General features: G+C 38.2%; 1 protein-coding gene across 2 annotated transcripts in view; it reads left to right on the forward strand.

Annotated features, from left to right (window-relative positions):
- Positions 1-26,168, forward strand: part of ralbp1 (ralA binding protein 1) — a 74,818-nt gene that overhangs the window by 29,921 nt on the left and 18,729 nt on the right. For both annotated transcript variants that reach the window (XM_060906215.1, XM_060906216.1), the window contains 4 exons: positions 290-727; positions 3,393-3,742; positions 13,151-13,312; positions 13,673-13,804. In XM_060906215.1, coding sequence (XP_060762198.1) covers positions 290-727; positions 3,393-3,742; positions 13,151-13,312; positions 13,673-13,804 — 1,082 coding nt within the window. The remainder of the gene's footprint in view (positions 1-289; positions 728-3,392; positions 3,743-13,150; positions 13,313-13,672; positions 13,805-26,168) is intronic.

A 26,168-nucleotide genomic window follows, 5' to 3' on the forward strand; every position in this document is an offset into this window, starting at 1 on the left:
AGTAGTCTCACAGGGAATAGCACTAAATTGTGAGCTGACCTCATTTATAAACGTTTTATTATTATCTTTTTTTTTAAAAATCTCCCCTCTGTCTTCTCTTTTTTTGGTCACGGCTCACCTTGAGGAAGATTGGCTGGAGTAGAGATGAAAGAGGAGGTGGCATGGGATATTTCTCACAGCTTTGTAATCTGCCTGATTGCTTATTATGGTATCAGGTCTGTAGAGCAGGATGCGAGTTCTACCTCTCTCCCTCTTCCTTCATTTGCTTTTCTTTCCTTCTCTTTTGTAGCCGAGGGCTACGCTGCCTTCCAGGAGGATAGCTCGGCTGACGAGGCCGAGAGCCCATCCAAGATGAAGCGCTCCAAAGGCATCCACGTGTTCAAGAAGCCCAGCTTCTCCAAGAAGAAGGAAAAGGATTTTAAAGTGAAGGAAAAAGGCCCCAAAGAGGAGAAGGCCAAGGACAAGAAGTCCAAAGACTTGACTGCAGCCGACGTGGTCAAGCAGTGGAAGGAGAAGAAGAAGAAGAAAAAGCCAAGCACTGCAGAGCCAGAGCCAGTCGCTGTGGAGACTCCAGCCACAGTCCGACCCATTTTTGGTGCGCCGTTAGCCGAGGCAGTGAGGAGGACAGCGCTGTACGACGGAATCCAGCTGCCTGCCATTTTCCGCGAGTGCATTGACTACGTCGAGAGCTATGGCATGAAGTGTGAAGGCATCTATCGTGTCTCTGGTAAGCTGTCGCGTTAACCTACATCGACACTTGTAACTGTATAAAGGAACAAGCAGACTTTGGTTGCTTATACCAGTTTATAACACAGTGTTGGCACAAATTAGTAAGAAAGTGACATGTAATTGACTGGCTTTAGTAAAAATCCTCAATTTTTATACTGTAGGGCATTTAACATCCAATGATTCTCTGCTTTCATAACCTTAGTTCTAGCTTAAAAAAAAAAACTGCGGAAATTTTCAGGATTTTGTTCGAGTATTGAAATACATTTTAAAGTGCTGATGACACGTTTTTGACATCTTTGGCGATGTTTTATAACATAAAAAGTAATTCCCGATGATCCATATATTAATTCACGAAGGCGCCTATTTTACAAGTTATGATAAAAAACGCGGCTATTTGGGCAAATTTGACGGGGCTGCAGCACCCAGGAGACGAATGAGGAGGAGGAGCTATATGACGTCAGCGAAAGAATCTTCCTCCTAACTTACCAGTTTATTGTTGATGCGACAGGTGTTCAGTTTGTCATTATTAATATTATTATTATACATATATATATTAGTTATTATGCCTTCGCGTTGTGTTGCCGGCTTTTGCTCCAAAACCTACAAGGATGGGGTAAGTTTATTCAAGTTTCCCAGAGATCCCGAGCTGCATGCGAAGTGGGTGAAGCAAGTCAGGCGCACTCGTGACAAGTGGGAGCCCTCACCAACATCCGTCCTGTGCTCTGAACACTTCGATTTGGATTGTTTTGACACCCTTCCCAGCTTAAAAGAATCTCTTGGGTGTTCAGTTCATCACAAACGTGTGTTACTACCATCAGCAGTGCCTACACAGTGTTGCCAGATTGGGATTTTTCCCACCCAGTTGAGCGGTTTCAAGTGCATTTTGGTGGGTTTTGAACATATTTTGGGCTGGAAAACGTCAGCAGTATCTGTTGCCAGTATCTGTTGCGGGATTCCTCCCAATCTGGCAACACTGCCAGTATTCCGGAGGGAATCTACTAGTAGCTATGCCGGATCCAAAGATAGTCCTCCTGTCAGAACATGTGTTGTGAAACGACATAAGATAAAGGTACGTAGAGCTATAGATTCTACATGATAATCATAAATGTAATCATAAAGTCGGCGTGATATCAGTCATGTATTTGCTTGTGAAAGCTTGCGGCTTTCATGTAACTGCCGCCTAGCAACGAGAGGCAAAGGGTAAAGAGGGTAGGCTATCATAGAGTCTATTCGGAAGAGATCAACACAATTCTAGACTCCCAGAAGAGGAAGAGCTAGCACTAGAGAGTTCACTGGCGTTTTCATGCGCCATTTCCATTGAGTAGAACCAGAGTAGAACAGCCAGTGAACCGCAGCGTGTTCTCCTGCTGACGTCACATGGCCGCGAGCCACGGACCCAGTTTTCTTGCGCTGTGCAATTAAAAGTTGGATATTTGCGTAACAACAGCTTCTTTTCACGTAATTATAACAGAAATCTAACATGTTTGCCATGTTGTATAGTTTATTTAAGAAATTGCATAGAGTCATGTTCGTGTCATCAGCCCTTTAAGTGGTGCAAAAGAAAATCGTCCACCCTACTGCTGAGGTTTGAATGAATGTTTGAACTCCAACATCACCGCCATAATCATGGGCAGGAATTTTAAAGTGCATATCACGGGTAAATTCAGGAACCAGATCAGTGCAATTCTCCTATTTTATATTAAACTTTGGTCAAATATCTGTCACGTTTTGCATTCTGTGTAATTTTTTTACCTTGCGCAATACCAGAAAAATTCAGTTGAAATCAAGCCATTTGAGGCGAATTGGTCCGCCTCTGAAAAAACTTTGCATTTGGATTTCCAGGGAAATGTTGATTTTCGTGACGTCGCGTGCGGGACGCCTCCCTCTGAATGCTACGTCAGCACTGGTTTGTTTATGAGAAAACGACCTGGTGGTTTTCTGCAAATTTCTTCAACGTTATCACGTAATTATTAAAATGGTTAACAGATGTAGCGTAGGAGGGTGTAGCAACACCAATCTTGATGGGATTAGTACTCATCGTTTTCCAAAAGACCGGACAACAAGAGAGAAATGGGAGCGCTTGGTCTACACAGGCTGTGCACTGAAACCGTGCAAAGCTCGCGCAGCCTGCTGGCGCTTCCGCAGGTGACGTCACGAATCTGGCTCCAGACTCCCTTGGGATTTTTCCAGACACGTTTTGTTATTTTATTTTTTTCTGCTGTAGACAGATGGCCTTGTGCAAAATTACCCTTCTGGATGAGTGTGTAAAGGGACATACTTTCATATAAAAAAAAATGAAATTGGTCCAGAATATGCACTTTAAGAGATAACTGCTCATGCTTTCTTGGTAGGAGGTATGGTATTCCATTCTGTCCTCTCAATCAGAGCAACATTAGCCAATCATGGGTGTCTTTGAGCTCATGTATGCAGAAGAGGGTAGATAGCGCTTTCCTCTGGATGTCTTCAGAGCACGAGCTGCAGTTTGAAGAAACATTGTTATGGCATTGCATGTCTCCAAGGAAGCATATGCAAGCCTTCGCTCTTCCCAATTTGTTGCTGTTGCATAACGAGGAGAGCTAGTTTGTGGTGTTGCGTTGCTAGCTAGTTTCGGGTCATTATCCATTCTTGATTGTGAGGTTTATAACTACTTCGCCTTTCTGCAGGAATGAAGTCGAAAGTGGACGAGCTGAAGGCGGCGTACGACCGGGAGGAGTGCCCGTGCCTGGAGGAGTACGAGCCACACACTGTGGCCAGTCTAATGAAGCAGTACCTGCGCGAGCTGCCCGACAACCTCCTGGGCCGAGATCTGGCGCCGCGATTTGAGGATGCGTGCGGCCGCTCCAGCGAGGCAGAGAAGCTGCACGAGTTCCAGCGGCTGTTGGCCGAGGTTCCTGAGGGAAGCAGGCTGCTCTTGTCATGGCTTATCACTCATATGGACCACGTGATCGCCCGTGAGGCGGACACCAAGATGAACATCCAGAACATCTCCATTGTGCTCAATCCGACTGTTCAGGTGAGACTTTAACGCTGAGGTTAGATCATTTTTAAAGGTGCGGTTTTTAATTTTTAACACATTTTTTTTTCAACACTTCATGCCTTAAAGGAGAACTGAAGTCATTTTTAAACTTGCTTTATTTCTTAATTAACATGTTCTTCAGTTACATTTTTCGGTTTTAGTAACCTTATATCGCCACTCGTATTGGCAACTAATTGCAATTAAATATTATACTTATCAGCCTATTCGGTTTTTATCCATGCTGAATTTAGTTCATTTGGTCCACGGCAGGGGCGGCACGGTGGTGTAGTGGTTAGCGCTGTCGCCTCACAGCAAGAAGGTCCGGGTTCGAGCCCCGTGGCCGGCGAGGGCCTTTCTGTGTGGAGTTTGCATGTTCTCCCCGTGTCTGCGTGGGTTTCCTCCGGGTGCTCCGGTTTCCCCCACAGTCCAAAGACATGCAGGTTAGGTTAACTGGTGACTCTAAATTGAGCGTAGGTGTGAATGTGAGTGTGAATGGTTGTCTGTGTCTATGTGTCAGCCCTGTGATGACCTGGCGACTTGTCCAGGGTGTACCCCGCCTTTCGCCCGTAGTCAGCTGGGATAGGCTCCAGCTTGCCTGCGACCCTGTAGAACAGGATAAGCGGCTACAGGTAATGGATGGATGGTCCACGGCAGGCATCGCTCATCCGCACGATCTTCACGAGACTTGTGCGAGACTTCAAAACATGAAGTGTCAGCGCCGCCATTTTGAAAACTGTTTTCCAAAAAACGAGTTTAAATGACGATTACTGCCTACTTTTTTCAGACTTTCCCGATTGCTATCAAAACAAACAACACTTCCGGTTTGATTACGTCAGCATTCGAAAGAAGGCGCGTGTGTCTTTTGACAACATTGGCAGATGTTGGTCGCTTTGATTTCTGCTGTACGTTTTACTTCCATCCTACAGTGTCTCGCACAGGTCTCGATGAATCTCGTTTACGGCCATTGCTTTGACATATGGACTGATATATTACCTAGCACAGGGCTTTTCAAAGTGTGGGGCACGCCTCCCCTAGGGGGCGCCAGAGTTCTTCGGGGGGGGGGCAACGTGAGGAAAAATAAACCAGAAGAAGTTACTATTGCGGACATTTAGCGAACTTCAGCTAGCCTTTGCCAGAGACAAAATGGATCGATTTTTAGTACCTAAAGCTACAGTGAGTGAGGAGACAGAGTCTGGGCCAAGCAAAAAAAGAAGGAAGTATGACCACGATTATTTAAAGTTTGGATTTTCATGGACTGGATATGAAGATGCTCCACAGGGTGTTGTCTGCCAAGAGGTGCTAGCTAATGATGCTATGAGATGTTTAAAATGTGTACAACAAGATGTTTTAAAAAAAGCACAGATGTTTAAAATGTGTAAAAAAAAAAAAAAAGAGGTTTTAAAAAAAGCACAGATGTTTAAAATGCGTAAAAAAGGTTTTAAAAAAGCACAGATGTTTAAAATGTGTTAAAAAAAGAGGTTTTAAAAAGCACAGATGTTTAAAATATGTAAAAAAAAGAGGTTTTAAAAAAACACATGTTTAAAATGTGTAAAAAAGGTTTTAAAAAAGCACAGATGTTTAAAATGTGTAAAAAAAGAGGTTTTAAAAAGCACAGATGTTTAAAATATGTAAAAAAAAGAGGTTTTAAAAAAACACATGTTTAAAATGTGTAAAAAAGGTTTTAAAAAAGCACAGATGTTTAAAATGTGTAAAAAAAGAGGTTTTAAAAAGCACAGATGTTTAAAATATGTAAAAAAAAGAGGTTTTAAAAAAACACAGATGTTTAAAATGTGTAAAAAAGAGCTTTTAAAAAGCACAGATGTTTAAAATGTGTAAAAAAGAGCTTTTAAAAAGCACAGATGTTTAAAATGTGTAAAAAAAAAGGTTTTAAAAAGCACAGATGTTTAAAATGTGTAAAAAAGAGCTTTTAAAAAGCATAGATGTTTAAAATGTGTAAAAAAAAGGTTTTAAAAAGCACAGATGTTTAAAATGTGTAAAAAAAAAGTTTTAAAAAGCACAGATGTTTAAAATGCGTAAAAAAAGGTTTTAAAAAGCACAGATGTTTAAAATGTGTAAAAAAGAGCTTTTAAAAAGCATAGATGTTTAAAATGTGTAAAAAAAAAGGTTTTAAAAAGCACAGATGTTTAAAATGCGTAAAAAAGGTTTTAAAAAAGCACAGATGTTTAAAATGTGTAAAAAAGAGGTTTTAAAAAGCACAGATGTTTAAAATGTGTAAAAAAAGAGGTTTTAAAAAAGCACAGATGTTTAAAATGTGTAAAAGAGCTTTTAAAAAGCACAGATGTTTAAAATGTGTAAAAAAAGAGGTTTTAAAAAAGCACAGATGTTTAAAATGTGTAAAAAAGAGCTTTTAAAAAGCACAGATGTTTAAAATGTGTAAAAAAAAAAGGTTTTAAAAAGCACAGATGTTTAAAATGTGTTAAAAAAAAGGTTTTAAAAGCACAGATGTTTAAAATGTGTAAAAAAAAAGGTTTTAAAAAGCACAGATGTTTAAAATGTGTAAAAAAAAGTTTTAAAAAGCAGATGTTTAAAATGTGTAAAAAAGAGCTTTTAAAAAGCACAGATGTTTAAAATGTGTAAAAAAAAGTTTTAAAAAGCACAGATGTTTAAAATGCGTAAAAAAAGGGTTTAAAATGTGTAAAAAAGAGGTTTTAAAAAGCACAGATGTTTAAAATGTGTAAAAAAAAGAGGTTTTAAAAAAGCACATGTTTAAAATGTGTAAAAAAGAGCTTTTAAAAAGCACAGATGTTTAAAATGTGTAAAAAAAAAGAGCTTTTAAAAAGCACAGATGTTTAAAATGTGTTAAAAAAAGGTTTTAAAAAGCACAGATGTTTAAAATGTGTAAAAAAAAAAAAAAGGTTTTAAAAAGCACAGATGTTTAAAATGTGTAAAAAAAAAGGTTTTAAAAAGCACAGATGTTTAAAATGTGTAAAAAATAAGGTTTTAAAAAGCACAGATGTTTAAAATGTGTAAAAAAAAAAAGTTTTAAAAAGCACAGATGTTTAAAATGTGTAAAAAAGAGGTTTTAAAAAAGCTCAGATGTTTAAAATGTGTAAAAAAGAGGTTTTAAAAAGCACAGATGTTTAAAATGTGTAAAAAAGAGCTTTTAAAAAGCATAGATGTTTAAAATGTGTAAAAAAAAGGTTTTAAAAAGCACAGATGTTTAAAATGTGTAAAAAAAAAGTTTTAAAAAGCACAGATGTTTAAAATGCGTAAAAAAAGGTTTTAAAAAAGCACAGATGTTTAAAATGTGTAAAAAAAAAAAGGTTTTAAAAAGCACAGATGTTTAAAATGTGTAAAAAAGAGCTTTTAAAAAGCATAGATGTTTAAAATGTGTAAAAAAAAGGTTTTAAAAAGCACAGATGTTTAAAATGCGTAAAAAAAGGTTTTAAAAAAGCACAGATGTTTAAAATGTGTAAAAAAGAGGTTTTAAAAAGCACAGATGTTTAAAATGTGTAAAAAAGAGGTTTTAAAAAGCACAGATGTTTAAAATGTGTAAAAAAGAGCTTTTAAAAAGCACAGATGTTTAAAATGTGTAAAAAAAAAAGGTTTTAAAAAGCACAGATGTTTAAAATGTGTTAAAAAAAAGGTTTTAAAAGCACAGATGTTTAAAATGTGTAAAAAAAAAAAGGTTTTAAAAAGCACAGATGTTTAAAATGTGTAAAAAATAAGTTTTAAAAAGCAGATGTTTAAAATGTGTAAAAAAGAGCTTTTAAAAAGCACAGATGTTTAAAATGTGTAAAAAAAAGTTTTAAAAAGCACAGATGTTTAAAATGCGTAAAAAAAGGGTTTAAAATGTGTAAAAAAGAGGTTTTAAAAAGCACAGATGTTTAAAATGTGTAAAAAAAAAAGAGGTTTTAAAAAAGCACAGATGTTTAAAATGTGTTAAAAAAAAGGTTTTAAAAGCACAGATGTTTAAAATGTGTAAAAAAAAAGGTTTTAAAAAGCACAGATGTTTAAAATGTGTAAAAAAAAAGTTTTAAAAAGCAGATGTTTAAAATGTGTAAAAAAGAGGTTTTAAAAAGCACAGATGTTTAAAATGTGTAAAAAAAAAGAGGTTTTAAAAAAGCACAGATGTTTAAAATGTGTTAAAAAAAAGGGTTTAAAAGCACAGATGTTTAAAATGTGTAAAAAAAAAGGTTTTAAAAAGCACAGATGTTTAAAATGTGTAAAAAAAAAGTTTTAAAAAGCAGATGTTTAAAATGTGTAAAAAAGAGCTTTTAAAAAGCACAGATGTTTAAAATGTGTAAAAAAAAGAGGTTTTAAAAAAGCACATGTTTAAAATGTGTAAAAAAGAGCTTTTAAAAAGCACAGATGTTTAAAATGTGTAAAAAAAAGAGCTTTTAAAAAGCACAGATGTTTAAAATGTGTTAAAAAAAGGTTTTAAAAAGCACAGATGTTTAAAATGTGTAAAAAAAAAGGTTTTAAAAAGCACAGATGTTTAAAATGTGTAAAAAAAAAGGTTTTAAAAAGCACAGATGTTTAAAATGTGTAAAAAAAAAAAGGTTTTAAAAAGCACAGATGTTTAAAATGTGTAAAAAAAAAAGGTTTTAAAAAGCACAGATGTTTAAAATGTGTAAAAAAGAGGTTTTAAAAAAGCTCAGATGTTTAAAATGTGTAAAAAAGAGGTTTTAAAAAGCACAGATGTTTAAAATGTGTAAAAAAGAGCTTTTAAAAAGCATAGATGTTTAAAATGTGTAAAAAAAAGGTTTTAAAAAGCACAGATGTTTAAAATGTGTAAAAAAAAAAGTTTTAAAAAGCACAGATGTTTAAAATGTGTAAAAAAAAGAGGTTTTAAAAAAGCACAGATGTTTAAAATGTGTAAAAAAAAAGGTTTTAAAAAGCACAGATGTTTAAAATGTGTAAAAAAGAGCTTTTAAAAAGCACAGATGTTTAAAATGTGTAAAAAAGAGGTTTTAAAAAAGCACAGATGTTTAAAATGTGTAAAAAAAGAGCTTTTAAAAAGCACAGATGTTTAAAATGTGTAAAAAAAAAGGTTTTAAAAAGCACAGATGTTTAAAATGTGTTAAAAAAAAGGTTTTAAAAGCACAGATGTTTAAAATGTGTAAAAAAAAAAGGTTTTAAAAAGCACAGATGTTTAAAATGTGTAAAAAAAAAGGTTTTAAAAAGCACAGATGTTTAAAATGTGTAAAAAAGAGGTTTTAAAAAGCAGATGTTTAAAATGTGTAAAAAAAAGTTTTAAAAAGCACAGATGTTTAAAATGTGTAAAAAAAGGTTTTAAAAAGCACAGATGTTTAAAATGTGTTAAAAAAAAGGTTTTAAAAGCACAGATGTTTAAAATGTGTAAAAAAAAAAAGGTTTTAAAAAGCACAGATGTTTAAAATGTGTAAAAAAAAAAAAGGTTTTAAAAAGCACAGATGTTTAAAATGTGTAAAAAAAAGGTTTTAAAAAGCAGATGTTTAAAATGTGTAAAAAAAAGTTTTAAAAAGCACAGATGTTTAAAATGTGTAAAAAAAAGGTTTTAAAAAGCACAGATGTTTAAAATGTGTAAAAAAAAAATAGGTTTTAAAAAAAGCACAGATGTTTAAAATGCGTAAAAAAGGTTTTAAAAAAGCACAGATGTTTAAAATGTGTAAAAAAAAGAGGTTTTAAAAAGCACAGATGTTTAAAATGTGTAAAAAAAAAAGAGGTTTTAAAAAAACACAGATGTTTAAAATGTGTAAAAAAGAGCTTTTAAAAAGCACAGATGTTTAAAATGTGTAAAAAAAGGTTTTAAAAAGCACAGATGTTTAAAATGTGTAAAAAAAAGGTTTTAAAAAGCACAGATGTTTAAAATGTGTAAAAAAAAGGTTTTAAAAAGCACAGATGTTTAAAATGTGTAAAAAAAAAAGTTTTAAAAAGCACAGATGTTTAAAATGCGTAAAAAAAGGTTTTAAAAAAGCACAGATGTTTAAAATGTGTAAAAAAGAGGTTTTAAAAAGCACAGATGTTTAAAATGTGTAAAAAAAGAGGTTTTAAAAACGCACAGATGTTTAAAATGTGTAAAAAAGAGGTTTTAAAAAAGCACAGATGTTTAAAATGTGTAAAAAAGAGGTTTTAAAAAGCACAGATGTTTAAAATGTGTAAAAAAAAAAAGGTTTTAAAAAGCACAGATGTTTAAAATGTGTAAAAAAAGAGCTTTTAAAAAGCACAGATGTTTAAAATGTGTAAAAAAGAGGTTTTAAAAAAGCACAGATGTTTAAAATGTGTAAAAAAGAGCTTTTAAAAAGCACAGATGTTTAAAATGTGTAAAAAAAAGGTTTTAAAAAGCACAGATGTTTAAAATGTGTTAAAAAAAGGTTTTAAAAGCACAGATGTTTAAAATGTGTAAAAAAAGGTTTTAAAAAGCACAGATGTTTAAAATGTGTAAAAAAAAAGGTTTTAAAAAGCACAGATGTTTAAAATGTGTTAAAAAAAGGTTTTAAAAGCACAGATGTTTAAAATGTGTAAAAAAAGGTTTTAAAAAGCACAGATGTTTAAAATGTGTAAAAAAAAAGGTTTTAAAAAGCACAGATGTTTAAAATGTGTAAAAAAGAGCTTTTAAAAAGCATAGATGTTTAAAATGTGTAAAAAAAAGGTTTTAAAAAGCACAGATGTTTAAAATGTGTAAAAAAAAAAAGTTTTAAAAAGCACAGATGTTTAAAATGCGTAAAAAAAGGGTTTAAAATGTGTAAAAAAGAGGTTTTAAAAAGCACAGATGTTTAAAATGTGTAAAAAAAGAGGTTTTAAAAAAGCACATGTTTAAAATGTGTAAAAAAAAGAGCTTTTAAAAAGCACAGATGTTTAAAATGTGTTAAAAAGGTTTTAAAAAGCACAGATGTTTAAAATGTGTAAAAAAAAAAAAGGTTTTAAAAAGCACAGATGTTTAAAATGTGTAAAAAAAAGGTTTTAAAAAGCACAGATGTTTAAAATGTGTAAAAAAAAAAGGTTTTAAAAAGCACAGATGTTTAAAATGTGTAAAAAAAAAAGGTTTTAAAAAGCACAGATGTTTAAAATGTGTAAAAAAAGAGGTTTTAAAAAAGCTCAGATGTTTAAAATGTGTAAAAAAGAGGTTTAAAAAAGCACAGATGTTTAAAATGTGTAAAAAAGAGGTTTTAAAAAAGCACAGATGTTTAAAATGTGTAAAAAAGAGGTTTTAAAATGTGTAAAAAAAGGTTTTAAAAAAGCACAGATGTTTAAAATGTGTAAAAAAAGGTTTTAAAAAGCACAGATGTTTAAAATGTGTAAAAAAAGGTTTTAAAAAGCACAGATGTTTAAAATGTGTAAAAAAAGGTTTTAAAAAGCACAGATGTTTAAAATGTGTAAAAAAGAGGTTTTAAAAAAGCTCAGATGTTTAAAATGTGTAAAAAAGAGGTTTTAAAAAAGCACAGATGTTTAAAATGTGTAAAAAAAAAAAAAAAAGAGGTTTTGTCACATGCTGTGCGTGACATGCGCAGATTCCGTACATGCTGTGCGTGACATGCGCAGATTCCGTACATGCTGTGTGTGACATGCGCAGATTCCGTACATGCTGTGTGTGACATGCGCAGATTCCGCACATTTGTTCGCGCTATTTTCGCTCGGCATCACACAGTACAGACGCATGGTGCTGCTTCTCAATAGTGGAAATGAAACGCTCAGTATCGGGACAAGTGAAACACAGGTCTCAGGTGTTCCTCCCACGATATACAGTAGAATGGCCGTGCATTACACCCAGTCAAGAGGGCAATGGATACGCACACTGCAAACTGTGTAGAACTGACATTAACATCACTCATGGTGGTCACGATGACTGCATGCGGCATGTCAACTACAAAAAAACATATGGAGTATGCTGAAATGGCGAGTCAGGCGGAAAGTAAATCTGGGGGTATCCAGCAGTTTTTTACGAAATCTGTGGATGAAAAGACACGGAACGTGACACGTGCTGAAGCAGTGATGGTTGACCTGTGCTTGGAGTTGAACTTGCCGATTAGTGCCATGAAATATGAGTTAAACTTATTCAGTTTCTTTTTACATGTCTGATTTTTATTCACTGAAATATCAAACACTGGCTGTACTTCTTTAATTCAAAGTCTTTTCAGTGTTGCAAGTGCAAATGTACATGTAGTATGATCAAAAACAGAATTTTATGATTAGTGCTGTTGGGATTGTGGCAAAAAATTGATTTAACTGTTTTTAATTTTTAAATTTTTAATTTTTTAATTTAAAATTGCAAACTGTTTTAAATACAATTATTAATGTCATTTTATTCAATGTCTCTTCTGAAGCATTATGCTGAAGTATTTATATATTGGGACATTAAGATAACAATGTCAGACTCTCTTTGGCATGAAATAAGAATTTTTTTTAAAATTTTATTAGAATCCGTTAACAGGTAGAACATTTTGCCAGGCAATATAATATAATACTTTTGAGGAGTTACATTCAATACCAATGATTGGTAGTCAACCGTAATGTCTGCAAACAGAGAACACTATTGTATTTATAAAAATGTGATATATTGTATGCTCTAGAAATTTGTTGAGTGGAAATTCAGTTGAGATGGCTGCTCGTGTTTTGTTTATTCAATTCACACAAAACAGTTCTTTTTAATAATTTAAATGTTAAACATATTGGTATATACACCTCTTTATAATGGCCATGCGCATAAATTAATGTTACTGAAAGTCATTCCAAAATACTGAAAAATGTTTTCAAGAATACTGAAATTCAAAATTTGGGGTAGGCATCTCTGGAAATAGAATTTTGATGATAAAAAAAAATTTGCCATCAGTTCTCCTTTAAAATCACGTCGTTTTGAAGATGCTTTAGAAACTTGTGATTCATAATTTTGCCATACGCTGGATCTGGCTGTTTTTCCCCCCTCCTTTTCATGCTTGTGTTTAAATGTTACTGGTTCTTAGAGCTGCTTAGCTTGGCTGTGTTTACTTCAAAGGCAACTTGCAAGGATTACATGGTTTAAACACAGGGTTGGGGCAGATTTGTCTCTGTTGAATGGTTTAAGCCCATTTCCTGCATCAGTAAAACTAAAGCTGTTCATAAATAACAGCAAACTGTTTGTATGTTATGTCCCTACGATGTTACTCCTGAATCTGCACTTCTCGAGACTTGTATGATGTCATTAAACACCGAAGCATATTGTTGCCACGTGAGAGAAACTCAATCTTGTAATTACAATAAAACATCTTGTTAAGTTTTAACTCGGTAAGAAGCTTTTTGTCGTTTCTCCATAACTTAACTTCATTAGCAGATTGTTTTATAAGAGGAATGAAGCAGTTTGGGATGTGGTGTTATTGGAGGGGAAAAAACTCTCCAAGAACTCTGCGTCATGTTTTACTCCTGATATATTACACTTGTAATGATCTACTGTAGATAACTAAAAACTCTCCTCCTTTCCGTTTACAGATAGGGAACCGAGTGCTCTACGTCTTCTTCACACATGTGCGTGAGCTTTTCGGTGATGTGGTTCTGAAACCAGTGGTGCATCCTCTGCGCTGGTCCAACGTAGCCACCATGCCGGCCTTGCCTGATACCCAGGAGAGCATTAAGGAGGAGATCCGGAGACAGGTACAGCTGTAAAGAAGCTAAACGATACAGCATGCATGTTATACTGTATGCTTGAAACTTGTTGAAGCGTTTCGGGCGAAAACGTTGAGGCTTGCCTGACCAGCAAAGGGAAGTGGAATTTATTTTTAGCACATTTGCATATTTTATATAAGGAAGTTGGAGAAAAACTTGTGCATCATAAGGAAATGTGTGATACACAAATGAGGTTGGAGGTTTCAGTTGTGTTTGCAAAACAAATGAGAATGTGTGCACTGGGAAAATAATCAGGGGGAAAAATCTGACCTGGCTGATGCTCTGTAATGATCAGTGATCTGTTTAGGGGGGAAAAAAGTGTAACGTGTGTGTGTGGTTTTTCTATAGGAGTTCCTGCTGAACCGCTTGCACAGAGACTTGCAGGCTGGGATAAAAGACCTGTCCAAAGAGGAGCGCTTGTGGGAGGTGCAGCGTATCCTCACCGCTCTCAAACGCAAACTGCGCGAAGCAAAGAGACAGGCATGGGCTCTCTCTCTCTCTCTCTCTCTCTCTCTCTCTCTCTCTCTCTCTCTCTCTCTCTCTCACACACACACACACACACACACACACACACACACACACACACACACACACACCATATCACTCTGAACGTTCTGGTCAGCGATGCAGATTAATCCGCATCCAAAACAGCATGCTAGAAGACTTGAAACAGATTTCAACAGTACATTGCTGCCAGGGGGTTCTTATGGCCCTTTTCCACTACCCTTTTTCAGCTCACTTCAGCCCGACACGGCTCGCGTTTCGACTACCAAAAACCAGCACGACTCAGCTCGCTTCAGCCCTGCTTAGCCCCTAAAACTCGCACGGTTTTGGAGTGGGGCTGAAGCGAGCCAAAGCGACCCGAGTGAGGCTGGGGGCGTGAGCAGACACTCCCCTGTGCACTGATTGGTGAGGAGGAGTGTCCTCACATGCCCACACACGCCCCGCGAGCACGCTGGGATCTGTAAACACCGTAAACCCGGAAGGAGAAGAATTACGAATTACGAGAATTTCTGAAGCCTTATGCGCCTCGCCTCATCTATACGCTCTTGCCAGTATCTGTCCGCGTTGTCGGTGACAACAAGCCACAGCACCAAGACCAGCAACACTAACGACTCCATGTCCTCCATGTTTATTGTTTACTCTCCGGGTCGTGAGACTACCGCTTAAAAGCTCACTGATGTCACTGTTTGCGCTACGACATCACGTGACGTCCACCCACTTTCGCTAACTCCACCCAATGTGTCCACCCACTTCCAGCCAGCACGGTTCAGCGCGGTTGTAGTCGAAATGCGACTCCAACAGCCCCACTCAGCTCGACTCAGCACGGCACGGCTCAGCCGCGTTTGTAGTGGAAAAGCGGCATTAGTCTCATCTCATCTCATTATCTCTAGCCGCTTTATCCTCCTACAGCGTCGCAGGCAAGCTGGAGCCTATCCCAGCTGACTACGGGCGAAAGGCTAACCAACAGCGCTAACCACTACACCACCGTGCCGTCCATACTATAATAAATCATTAAAAAAAAAAGCAGAGTTTTGGGGGCTTTTTTGGAAAGGGGAGAGGGTGTTGGGGCGCTATACAAGCTAGAACCACCACTTATTCATGTAATACACATAGTACTAGCAATGTGACCAACGTACACATGTAGAGCCGTGCCGCCCGGGTTCTTAGTCTTTTTATTTTAATATGTGAAGAGCTCTTTTCCAAAACACGATAAACGCTGAATTTTAAAAAAAACGAGTTCGTCATGCTATTCTGCTGTGTACTGAGCCTATTCACTGCTCCATTAATGTTTCATGCCAAATCGCTATATTTCCTTGTTCATATGTGCTGCAAATTGTAGTTTCTCGCCAAAACACCATAGGCGCTACACCTGTTTTTTGGCTGAGTGCGACATTTCCTCTAGACCAATCAGAGTTCGGTCAGCGTTCTACACTATCCCACATGGCGGCGCCCGGAAGCGAGGAGTTTTTAGGGTGTTTACACGGCACATATTTGCATCGATGCTGCACCGATGTATTTTGTTGCGATATATCTTACACCGGTGTAAATTTTGCGCAGCGTTCACACGTCACAAACCTGCTTACTAGAGAGAAGCGTGTTAGCACCGGTGCAGCCCCACTTGCGTTCACACGGCAGTTTCTGCGACCGTGCAATAGTAGCAAAAACTTTATTACTATCATTTCCTTTGATAGTAATAAAGTTTTGATATTTCCTTTTATTACTATCATTTCCTATCATTATTACTATCATTTCCGATAGTAATAATGCGGAAATGATATATGCGCATGCGTGAAAATGTACTTCCTTTTCCCGGTTGTCATGACATCACCAAGCACCGGGAAAACAACGTGGATGAAGACACCAGTGTTGCCAGATACTGCTGACGTTTTCCAGCCCAAAATATGTTCAAATCCGCCAAAATGCACTTAAAACCGCCCAATCTGGCAACACTGGAAGACACGCAGTTCTGTTGTTGTTGATATTCGCCATTTTGGAAGCGCAAAATACCAGGATGCAAATTATGCAATGCCCGTATGTAATCAACTCTCCTCACGCGTAGCGAGTCTACCCCTGTAGCGTTCAGACGTCCCATTTTATATCGCTGCTGCCCCGCAAACTAGCATTTACTCTGGAGTAAATTTCTTAAACCACCTCCCGAGCAGGGTTAGATTTGCACCGGTTTAAGCAGCTTTCAGGGGCGACACCGCTATAACTTTGTACCGTGTGAACGCTCTACCGGGGCAGCCCCGGTGCTACACCGGAGTAAAAGTTGCTGTGTGAACACCCCTTTTGTTTGCTTGTGTAGCTTCTTGAGCCCAAATAACTTTTGCAAATGGTGGTTGTGAATACTTGTGATGGTTTTGAAGAACCTGTGAGACCTTCACCAGGTGGTAGAAGACGTCGTTTAAACAAAGATAACCATGAACGAGAGGAAACATAAATGAATGAATGTTATTCAAGTGTTTATATAATTTATTTGATTCTATTATAAATTGTATGATATCCTTCCTCTAGTGTTAGGGTCGGCACCGACCCGTTTTTAGGTTTAGCATGCATAAAAGTACTACATAAATTTGTTTATTGCATCAAGACTTTTTGACTTTGTCAGGAACTTCTATTTAAACAAAATAAAATCCAAAAAAATAATTTTACTAAATTATAAAATGCTCTGGTGAAAATTGTGACCTTTGCGTTGTTAGGGTAGCCTGGCAAGCCAGACTAAATGTGAATATTTAGTCTGGCCTCGATCCGTAGACATTTCCGAAGCGGGTAGGAGGAACAAACCGCTGTCTTTCAAACTGTCTCTGTGCGTATAGGCCAACGCTCTGACCAATCAGCGCAACTGTGACGTAGTCAGAGCGACAGAAAGCAGTGGGGGAGGCCTTGAAATAAATAATTTTTCAAAATGCGTATTAATTAATAAACAGGTTCTAGATATTAAGAAGCTTGGAGATAATGACCACAGGTTTGGAGTCTGTACCACATACACATTTTTTCCAAGTGTTTTTCAAGTGTTTGCTTAAACTGTTTTTGAGAGTTTTTATTTAGTGGTGTTTGGTGAAATAATTTCCTTTAAATTTAAAATAACGGGAAAATAAGAAACAATCAAAAAGTAATGTTTCAAAGCTGTTTATTAATTCTTCGTACTGCACAAACTAGCCCCATCCTTTTGGCTATGAGCGGAGCCAGCTGGTAGATCAGACTTTTGCCATAGCCGGTCGGCAAAACAGCGAAAACGTCCTTCTTGAAAAGGAATGAGCGGAGAGCCTCTTCCTGCTCATGTTTCAACGAAAACTCCAGGTCTAATTCTTCTAAAACTGATTCCAAAGCGGAGTCAAACGCGCGCTGTTCACTAGCCGTAGCCATCTTTCCTGCTGCGCTTTCTCCAGCGTCGCGCAGCTTTGTCGTCACTCCTGCAAAAGCCCGCCCAAAGAATCCAAACAAAAACCTTGCGTTGTGATTGGCGGGCACGATTTGATGCCCGGGTCGTTTTTGTTTATATGGTGCGAGGCTAGACCCACTCGTTAGGCAAAAAATATTTTTGGCCGCTAGGCCGGTGGGTCTAGTTTACTAGGCTATTGTTAGGGTCAATTTCGACCCAGTTAAAATATAAGCTTATAAAACAATAATAAATGCCAAAACTGAAATCATAAACGCACAATCAGCCAACAGCCTACAGCCAGCTCTTCCTCCAACCACTTGAGCTTCAGTCAGGGGCTTTTCTCTTTGCTTGTTTGACAGAACAAACAAAGACAGACATGTCCAGGCGTGTAAGGCCAATTGAGTTTAGAGTTGGTGACTTGCAGAGTACACATCTCCAATTTACAGCATGCAACAATGAGAAGAGGACTGAATGTAAGCCAAGCTCTGGATCATATCTTTGCTGATAATGAGGCAGAGGACACAGGGCAGTATAGCGATGGAGATGAGCAGGTCTCTGAGGAGGAGGATGATGTGGCGTTTCAACCAGAAGACACAGACACATCTGATCAGTCTGATGAGGAGGTCACCGGTGCTGAAGCTGCTCCTGCTGAAACATTCAAATCCAAAAGTGGCAACATCTGTTGGAGCTCAGTACCTCCTGACGTACATGGCAGGACAGCTGCTGCAGATGTCATCAAAATGACCCCTGGGATCACAAGGTTTGCTGTGACGAGAGTAAGTGACATCAAGTCATGTTTTGATCTGTTTATGCCATCGTCACTAAAAAAAAGTCATAATTGCTATGACAAACCTTGAAGGAAAAAAAGTCCATGGCAACATGTGGAATGACATTGATGAGGAATGCCTGGATGCCTACATTGGTGGTGTTCTCCTTGCTGGAGTGTACAGATCCAGCAATGAGGCCACTGATAGTCTCTGGGACGCATCGACAGGCAGGAATATTTTCCGGGCAACAGTGTCACTTCAGACCTTTCGAATGATATCAAGAGTCCTCAGATTTGACAACAGAGACACCAGAGCAAAATCTGACAAGCTTGCTCCCATCAGGGATGTCTGGGAGAGATGGGTGCAACTCCTTCCACTGATGTTCAACCCAGGGCCAGAGGTGACAATAGATAAACGTTTTCTCCCTTTCCGTGGAAAATGCCCGTTCCGGCAATACGTGCCCAGTAAGCCAGACAAATATGGCATAAAAATCTGTGCATGCCTGGATGCCTACATTGGTGGTGTTCTCCTTGCTGGAGTGTACAGATCCAGCAATGAGGCCACTGATAGTCAACAGAAAAAAAAAAAAAGACTTGTTTTTGGCCTTTTCTTGAAGTAAATATATATGGGTCGAAATTGACCCGAAACACCATAGATGTTACCAGGGTTTTTTCTAGAAAAATTTAGTATGAGGGCGCTCACCATGGCGAGGGAGCGAAGCGGGGGGGGGATGGTGCCGGTTGTCCCCCCCCCCCCCCCCCCCCCCCCCCCCGCCGTGCAAAGCCTTTGAAAAATGCTCCAATGGGACATTCTGAGGCTATCTGAGAGGGAGATTGTAACAAATTGTCTGTCAACATTGAAAAAGAAAGAAGTAATCTTCTTCTGCCCCGGACGGACAGTCTTTGGCTTTCTTCCGCTTCGTGCTGCGGGATGACATCTTTAAATGCCCAAGTGTCAACAAAAACAACTCGCGAACTACTTCTGTCAAAAGCTCCCGCTGGTGGGTGAAAGGTCATTCAGTCTCGAGAAATCTCGCTCTACAAGTCAGCTGACCTTGTATGTAACCCATGTCAAATCTCGCGAGAGCAGCCGCGACAAGTAAACAACATGGCGCCTCAGTCTGGAAAACGCCAATTCGGATTGTTTTTGCACCGTCTGGCGGTGTATCTACTATGATTGGAATATTTTTGGAGCAATTATAACGTATTTGATGATCAGACACATTGTCACGTAGTGTTGCTGGGATGTTTTCACGGAGTCGGTAAGGGGGCGCACGCCGAGAGTAAGAGGGCGCAGCGCCCCTGTTCCCCCGTTTAGACAAAAGCCTGGTTACTATAGTTGATAATATCTAATACCCCTCAGTAATAGTCAGGTAACAGAACAACCTTTTATTTGTTTACATTATTCTCTTGAGGTTCATTTGACCACTTTTTTTTTATATTGAAAACGAGGGGTATGCTGTTAAAAGAAAGGCCCAGGGGGCCACAACAAAAATATTAAAACCAATCTTTTCATGGATAAGGGAGCCTAACAAGGTAACCAAGAGGTAAGAAACAAATTGGATGATAAATAATTGTTTTTAGGGTATTTTATGGCTGATTTAAGACACGGGTCAAAACCGACCTGTTACCATAAGAGATAGTAACAGAAAGCTAACACCAGAGGAAGGATACAAGTTCCTGATATTATATATCTACAGCATGTTCTCTTGTTTTAAAAACAGAAAGACAGAAAAAATGAATGGATTTAAAGCATTTTGAAAAAAAATAAACTTTGGATTTATAATCAGTAACGCTGTTAGATTTGTCAATTATTGTTGAAAATGTTCAGACTGAACCAACTATCTATTATAACAGGATAAATTAAATATTTGCAAAATTTATGGGTCTGGGTAAATAAATGTCATTTTTCTGAAAACAATCAAAATGGATTTATAGCATTTTGGAAAAGAGCTCTACATGTGTACGTTGGTCACATTGCTAAAACTACGTGTATTACATGAATAAGTGGTGGTTCTAGCTTGTATAGCGCCCCAACTCCCCTTCCCCTTTCCAAAAAAGCCCCCAAAACTCTGCTTTTTTTTTTTTTTTAATTACTTATTATAGTTGCCCCCTGAATTTTCATTTAAAGCCAGCATATGAGTCTGACGCCCTAAATACACTCACCAGCCACTTTCTAAGATTCCTGTTCTTGGCTGAATCTTCGAAACCTGGATAAGAGCGTCTGCTGTTGCGTGCTGAGATGCTTTTCTGCTCACCACGGTTGTTATGAGTTGCTATATCCGTCCTGGCAGCTCAAACCAATCTGGCCATTTTCCCCGACCTCTCTTATCAACAAGACGTTTCATAAATTTTTTTTTTTTCCCCGCACCATTCTGTCTCAACTCTAGAGACTGTTTTGTGTGTGTGAAAACCCCAGGAGATCAGCAGTTTCTGAAATGCTCAAACCAGTCCATGTGGCTCAAATCAACACCCATGGCACACTTTTGAGATCACAATTTTTCCCATTCTGATACTGGGGAACCCATGGCCTAATGGTTAGAGAAGCAGCTTTGCGACCAAAAGGTTGCTGGTTTGATTCCCTGAACCAGCAGGAATGAATGGCTGAAGTGCCCTTGAGCAAGGCACCTACTGCTCCCCAAGCTGCTGTGGGCATGTTGTACGTCGTTCTGGATAAGAGCGTCTGCTAAATGCCGTAAATGTAATGAAGTGAACATTAACTGAAGCTCTTGATTTGTATCTGCATGATTTTCATGCAGTGGCGGCTGGTAGTCTTTCAAACAGGGGAGGCTGGTCAGTTACAATATTTCCAGATTTTAAAAGAAAAAACATCAATTTTGCCCATACTCTTGCCTCTGATCTGGCTGATTGTTGGCAGCGTCACAAACTGTGAAATAACAGGTTCTTTTGGCCCATTAGCTACTGTCCAATATACATGATGGTGGTGTTGGGGGGGTATATTTTAACATTTTATATTTTAAAATTGTGGCATGTTGTTTAAAAATTGATCATTATTGAAAGCAGCTCTTTGTCAGGAACCTCAGCAGTAACAGCAGAGTGTTCTGGAATAAGCACAAGCACTGACCTTGGGGAGCCAAACATAGAGCTGGGTGCCACACATTTCATTCAGTGACACTTTCCCTATATTTTACTTATTTTGACTGAGAAATGTTTTATTGACAATTTTGATAACCCTTCACTTTTAATCCAGGTCTGTAGTGTGAAATGTTCTCGGCTGTGTTTTTGTTTAAAAATGTTTTCCAAATTGTAGCTGTGTTTAATTCATATCCAGAAAAATATATATTCCAATATAATATACTCAGCATAAACATTTTAAATAGATTCTATATTTTTGGTCCATCCATGACATATTACTAAAGTAGCCTATTTACTGTTGTCGATGTGGGTCACTTGCTGTTAGCCAATTCACTTTCTCGTACCAGGAGAGCTGAAAGGAACAAGTATTATTCCCTACCTTTTTCACTAAGTCAATTTGAGGCGCTGGTCTACCCTGCTCTTTAATTTTAATTTTTTCCTCGAAAGGAAGACTGGCAAATGGCTTCGCCAAAATTAAATCAGCAATGCTCGGCATCCGTGCGCAGCTTTCTTGCTGGCTGACTAGCCCCCTCAAGTTCAGTCACTCAGATAAACGAAATTTCTGGAACTAAGATAGCAAACTTGACAACACTATATTTACACTTTATTTACAATGAAAATATATACAAACTAAAAAAGCTGGTAGAAACCGTATGTAATGAATGAAATCGAAATGTAAGCTGATCTCTTACAATACACCACAGCACTAGCGAATCCGCATGGGACTGAACTGAAATTCACCGCTGCCTGTCTATAGTTGAAACGAGCTGTCAATCAAAGAAAATATCCGGCCGCTTTCACCAATCACCAGTCTCCTCGCGGAAACTGCCATGTCCCTCCCACTGTGAGGCTGGGAGTCCGTAGGCGGGCATTTTCGCAGTATTTGTCCAATAACTGTCTTGCATTTTGAGATTGAAAAGCGCAGAGCTCCCAAATGCCATTGAAATCCACTGAGGCTGGGAGTCCGTGAGACTCCGTGGGCGGGCGTTTTCGCAGTATTTGTCCAATAATCGTCTTGCATTTTGAGATTGAAAAGCGCAGAGCTCCCAAATGCCATTGAAGTCCACTGAGGCTGGGCTGCATCGCGCTGTCACGAGGGGGAAAAACTCACACACACATTAAAGTTATAAGGGAATGATTTCGCACTGTAGTTGGGTTGAGCACATATATTTCTATGATTCTGGATCTGAAATAGCAATGTTATAAGGTCGGCTATAACAAAAGCCTAGCGCAATTCATCCTACACGATGTTCGTCATTTTTAGAGGAGGCTGAGCCTCCCTCGTTGTCTTAGAGCAATCGCCCGTGTTTTCGTGCATTGTGCTGCTGTCAAAGGATTGGCTGATTTAGATATCGGCATAAAACAGCAGGTGTGTGGGTGTTCCTAATGAAGTGGCCGGTGAGTGTACATTTGTTGCACAGTTAATTCTAGGCCTGTGTGTCATTATGCACAGTTTATCAAACTTTGAACGCAGGCACCAAGTGAACCAGACAACCCTCCTTGGCTAATGCTCGGCATAAGACTCAAAATGTATATATCATCAGTATAATATAGACCCTGGAAGCTCAGGAACTAATCAGTGCAATCACGGAAAACCTTTCTGATATCACTTCAGTGAAAGTTGACCAAATCTGGTCTGTGCTGGTTCGAGTGGAATCATTTTGCTGCAGGCTACACGCATTATCATGATGAAACTGTGTGAAATTATATCCAGTGTTATGTAAGCTAGCTGGACAGCAAATGGAATATTGTCGCCCTATGTGCAATAACGTAGCAAGCAACATAAATGTTGTACTAGTCTATTTCATTACCTGCATAATATTATACTCATAAAGCAATGAAATAGCTGCATGTCTTTTAGGTGTTTCTCCTCTTCTTCTTTCCTCTTTTTCCTAAACCAGGCACCTGACGGCTTGGATCTTTTTCTTATCCGTTTGTTTATTTGTAATGGAAAGAATTTCATGCCACCCTGAATTGGAAACATGACTTTCCCATGATGAGGAGAAAATCAGTCGCCACGATATATTTTTACAATAAGCACGTAGAAACCGTGTCCTATGGAAACGCAATGCATATCGGTGATTGTGCCCCAGTGTAAAACATAATCATTTCATTGTTATCCCTTCACTCTGGGGGGTGGGGGTGGGGGGGTAGTAGGGCTGTGCGATGTCCCCTTAATTGGCATCGACGATGTTTACAGTGCAAACATCGTGATGGACGATCATATCGTGGGCGGCGGGGGGGATTTTAATACCACATTATTAAATATATTATTATTATTATTATTATTATTAAAATTATTAGATACTCATCCGAGGCTTTGGCACGTAAAGAAAAAAAAGTGCTAGGTGATGTGGAATATTTGGCCTTGATAACGGATATGTGGTCCAGCTGCAACATGATGCCCCTATATGTCAGCTACCGTACATTATGTGGACCGAGAGTGGGCAATGCAGTCCAAATGCCTGCAGACGAGTTTCATGCCAGAGACACATTCAGCGGACAATTTAGAAGACGCATTGCGCGAGACACTTGCCGAATGGAAAATAGAGGAGAAAAAGATCGCCTGCATAACAACGGGGAGAATATTGTCACAGCCATCAGGCAATTGAAATGGCCGTGGTTAAGTTGTTTTGGGCACAATCTGAACCTGGCCATAACCAACTCACTTGTGCAGCAGAGGGCCAGTACAGACCGAGCGTTTGGAGTTTGCCGAGCAGTCAACACTGCGTTTGCGCACAGCTGGCTTCGGAGAAATGAGCTGCGCAAAGCGCAGGTGGAAATGAACCTCCCCGAGCACTCACTGATCACGGCAAGATATTAATCAGCTCTAACAATGAAAGACTAGTATTCAAACTATGAGAAGAAACTACACTTAAGCTATTACTCATTGTTTATTTACACCATATCAATTGAAGATGCGTTTCGGCCTTTAGTGCGCACTTGAACGCGCTAATTTTTCCAATTTATTAGTGTTTGAATTATTGCACCAGCTTTTAAAATCATGATTTAATATTGGTTTTTTTTTTTTTTTACTGTCTTTACATTTGTCAGAATCACCTTCATTCTTCCATTTGGTTTGACATTATGGCTTAGAGTGGACCATTTTGAGTCTGAAAGTAGGCCTATTTACCAGATTAAAGTTATTTGACTTCTGCCGAAGTCTGCGCTTCACTGCCGTTTGGGGTGCAATATTTCCCGACTGAAGTCGTTAATAGTGGCTATTTGTTTGAACAACATGACAAATTTTACAAAAGTATAGTGTAGGCTAAAAAATGAAGTCAAAATTTATTATTAGTAGCATACTATATTTGTGTAACCACGTTATGTTCACTAGCATGTCCCTGCACCATAGCCTACGTGAACAAGCAGTAATAGGATATTACTTTATAATGATTTATGTAATTATGTATTTATAATATGTTATATATTTATATATTAAACAAAACTAACTAACTAAGCTAACAAAAAACTAACTTTTTGGTTAAATAGGCCCAGATGATACCGTATATGCATGATTATGACAGGAGGGGGCGTGGTATCACGATGGTGGCTCTCCATCGTGATGGATGACCACCATCGTCGATGGACGATGGCATCGTCTATCGGCACAGCCCTAGGGGGTAGTATACTGGTTCACCTCTGTCCGTCCGTCCGAAACACCCTTTTTCTCAGCAGCCGCAAATCATAGCCACTTGGTGCCAAACTTCAGCTTGGGGGTTCTATACCATGTATACTAGGGCTGGGTATCACCAGATACCTCACGATACGATACTATGGCGATATTTTGCCCACGATAACGATAATATCACGGTACAGCGATTCAGCGATAATCGATATATTGCAAGAAATTTCAACCACATCATGATATGTGTCACTGAAGAAAATCAGAATTTATTGACCACTGTAAAATTACATTTCACATACATAACTACACACTCTAGCCAGACATATATTTGTCTCTGTTCCACTGCTGGCAAAACCAAGAGTTGCTTCATTACAACATACAGAAAATTCCCATTTCTGTGCTAGTATTCTCAACTTTTCTGTAAGCATGGACACATCAGTGCTGCTTAACAAGCAGAATCAAATTGTTTTATGAAAACTTAAAACTTGCACTGCAGACTGCACATACATTTCAGTGCTAACACTAATATCAATTTGTTCTTTGTAAACTTGAGAACATTTAACTTGTGCCTAGTACTTATGGAAAGTTTAATCCAAACCTGTACTGTGAGCACACATTTCAAAACTGCATGTTCCTCTTCAGGAAGAGCAGCTGGTCAGCATGCTCAGAGGTGAGACAGCTCCTCTGAGAGCTGATTATGTCACCTGCAGTAGAAATTGAATATCTAATTGGAGCGAAACAGGTTTTGCAAAGTGCGTACTCTTTGTCCAGCTCACTGTTTTGTTTTTTTTTTTCTCCTTTCCTTTGGAATCCAAAGTGCCTCCAAACATCTGCCTTAAAGTTCGGCGGCGTCTCTAGGTTTACGTTAACAGCCATGCTTGCTTGTTTTTTTTCCTCACTGCAACCACCGGGAAAAAAGAGAAGACGAAGAGTGCCTTGCAGTGAGATAGCGGCACAGCGACACCTTGCAGAGCGGAGGTGCGGAAGTCGTACTGGATTTACAACCCGTCTGAAACATGATTTATTATTTGAAAAAATATCGATATTCAAATTTGAGTATCGATATTGAATCGGAAGACAAAGTATCGCGATATGTCGCCGTATCGATATTTTTGCCCACCCCTAATGTATACCATCTGTCGCACATCGACTTCCTGTTTACCGACCGAATCTATTCACGAAACCATAGCATGGATTTACAAAATGTTCATAACACTTTTCTCAGCAACTACAAATCACAACTGCTTGATATTTGGTACCGAGCTTCAGCTTGGGGTTCTATACCGTGTATACCATTTTCAGGTCTGTCGCACATCGACTTCCTGTTTACTGACTGAATCTATTTATGAAACATGTATAGCATGGATTTACAAAATGTTCATAACACTTTTTTTTTTTTTTTTTTTTCTCAGCAACTACAAAATCACAACTGCTTGATATTTGGTACCGAGCTTCAGCTTGGGGGTTG

This window comes from Neoarius graeffei, chromosome 23 (genome assembly GCF_027579695.1).
Source record: "Neoarius graeffei isolate fNeoGra1 chromosome 23, fNeoGra1.pri, whole genome shotgun sequence".
Taxonomy (NCBI): domain Eukaryota; kingdom Metazoa; phylum Chordata; class Actinopteri; order Siluriformes; family Ariidae; genus Neoarius; species Neoarius graeffei.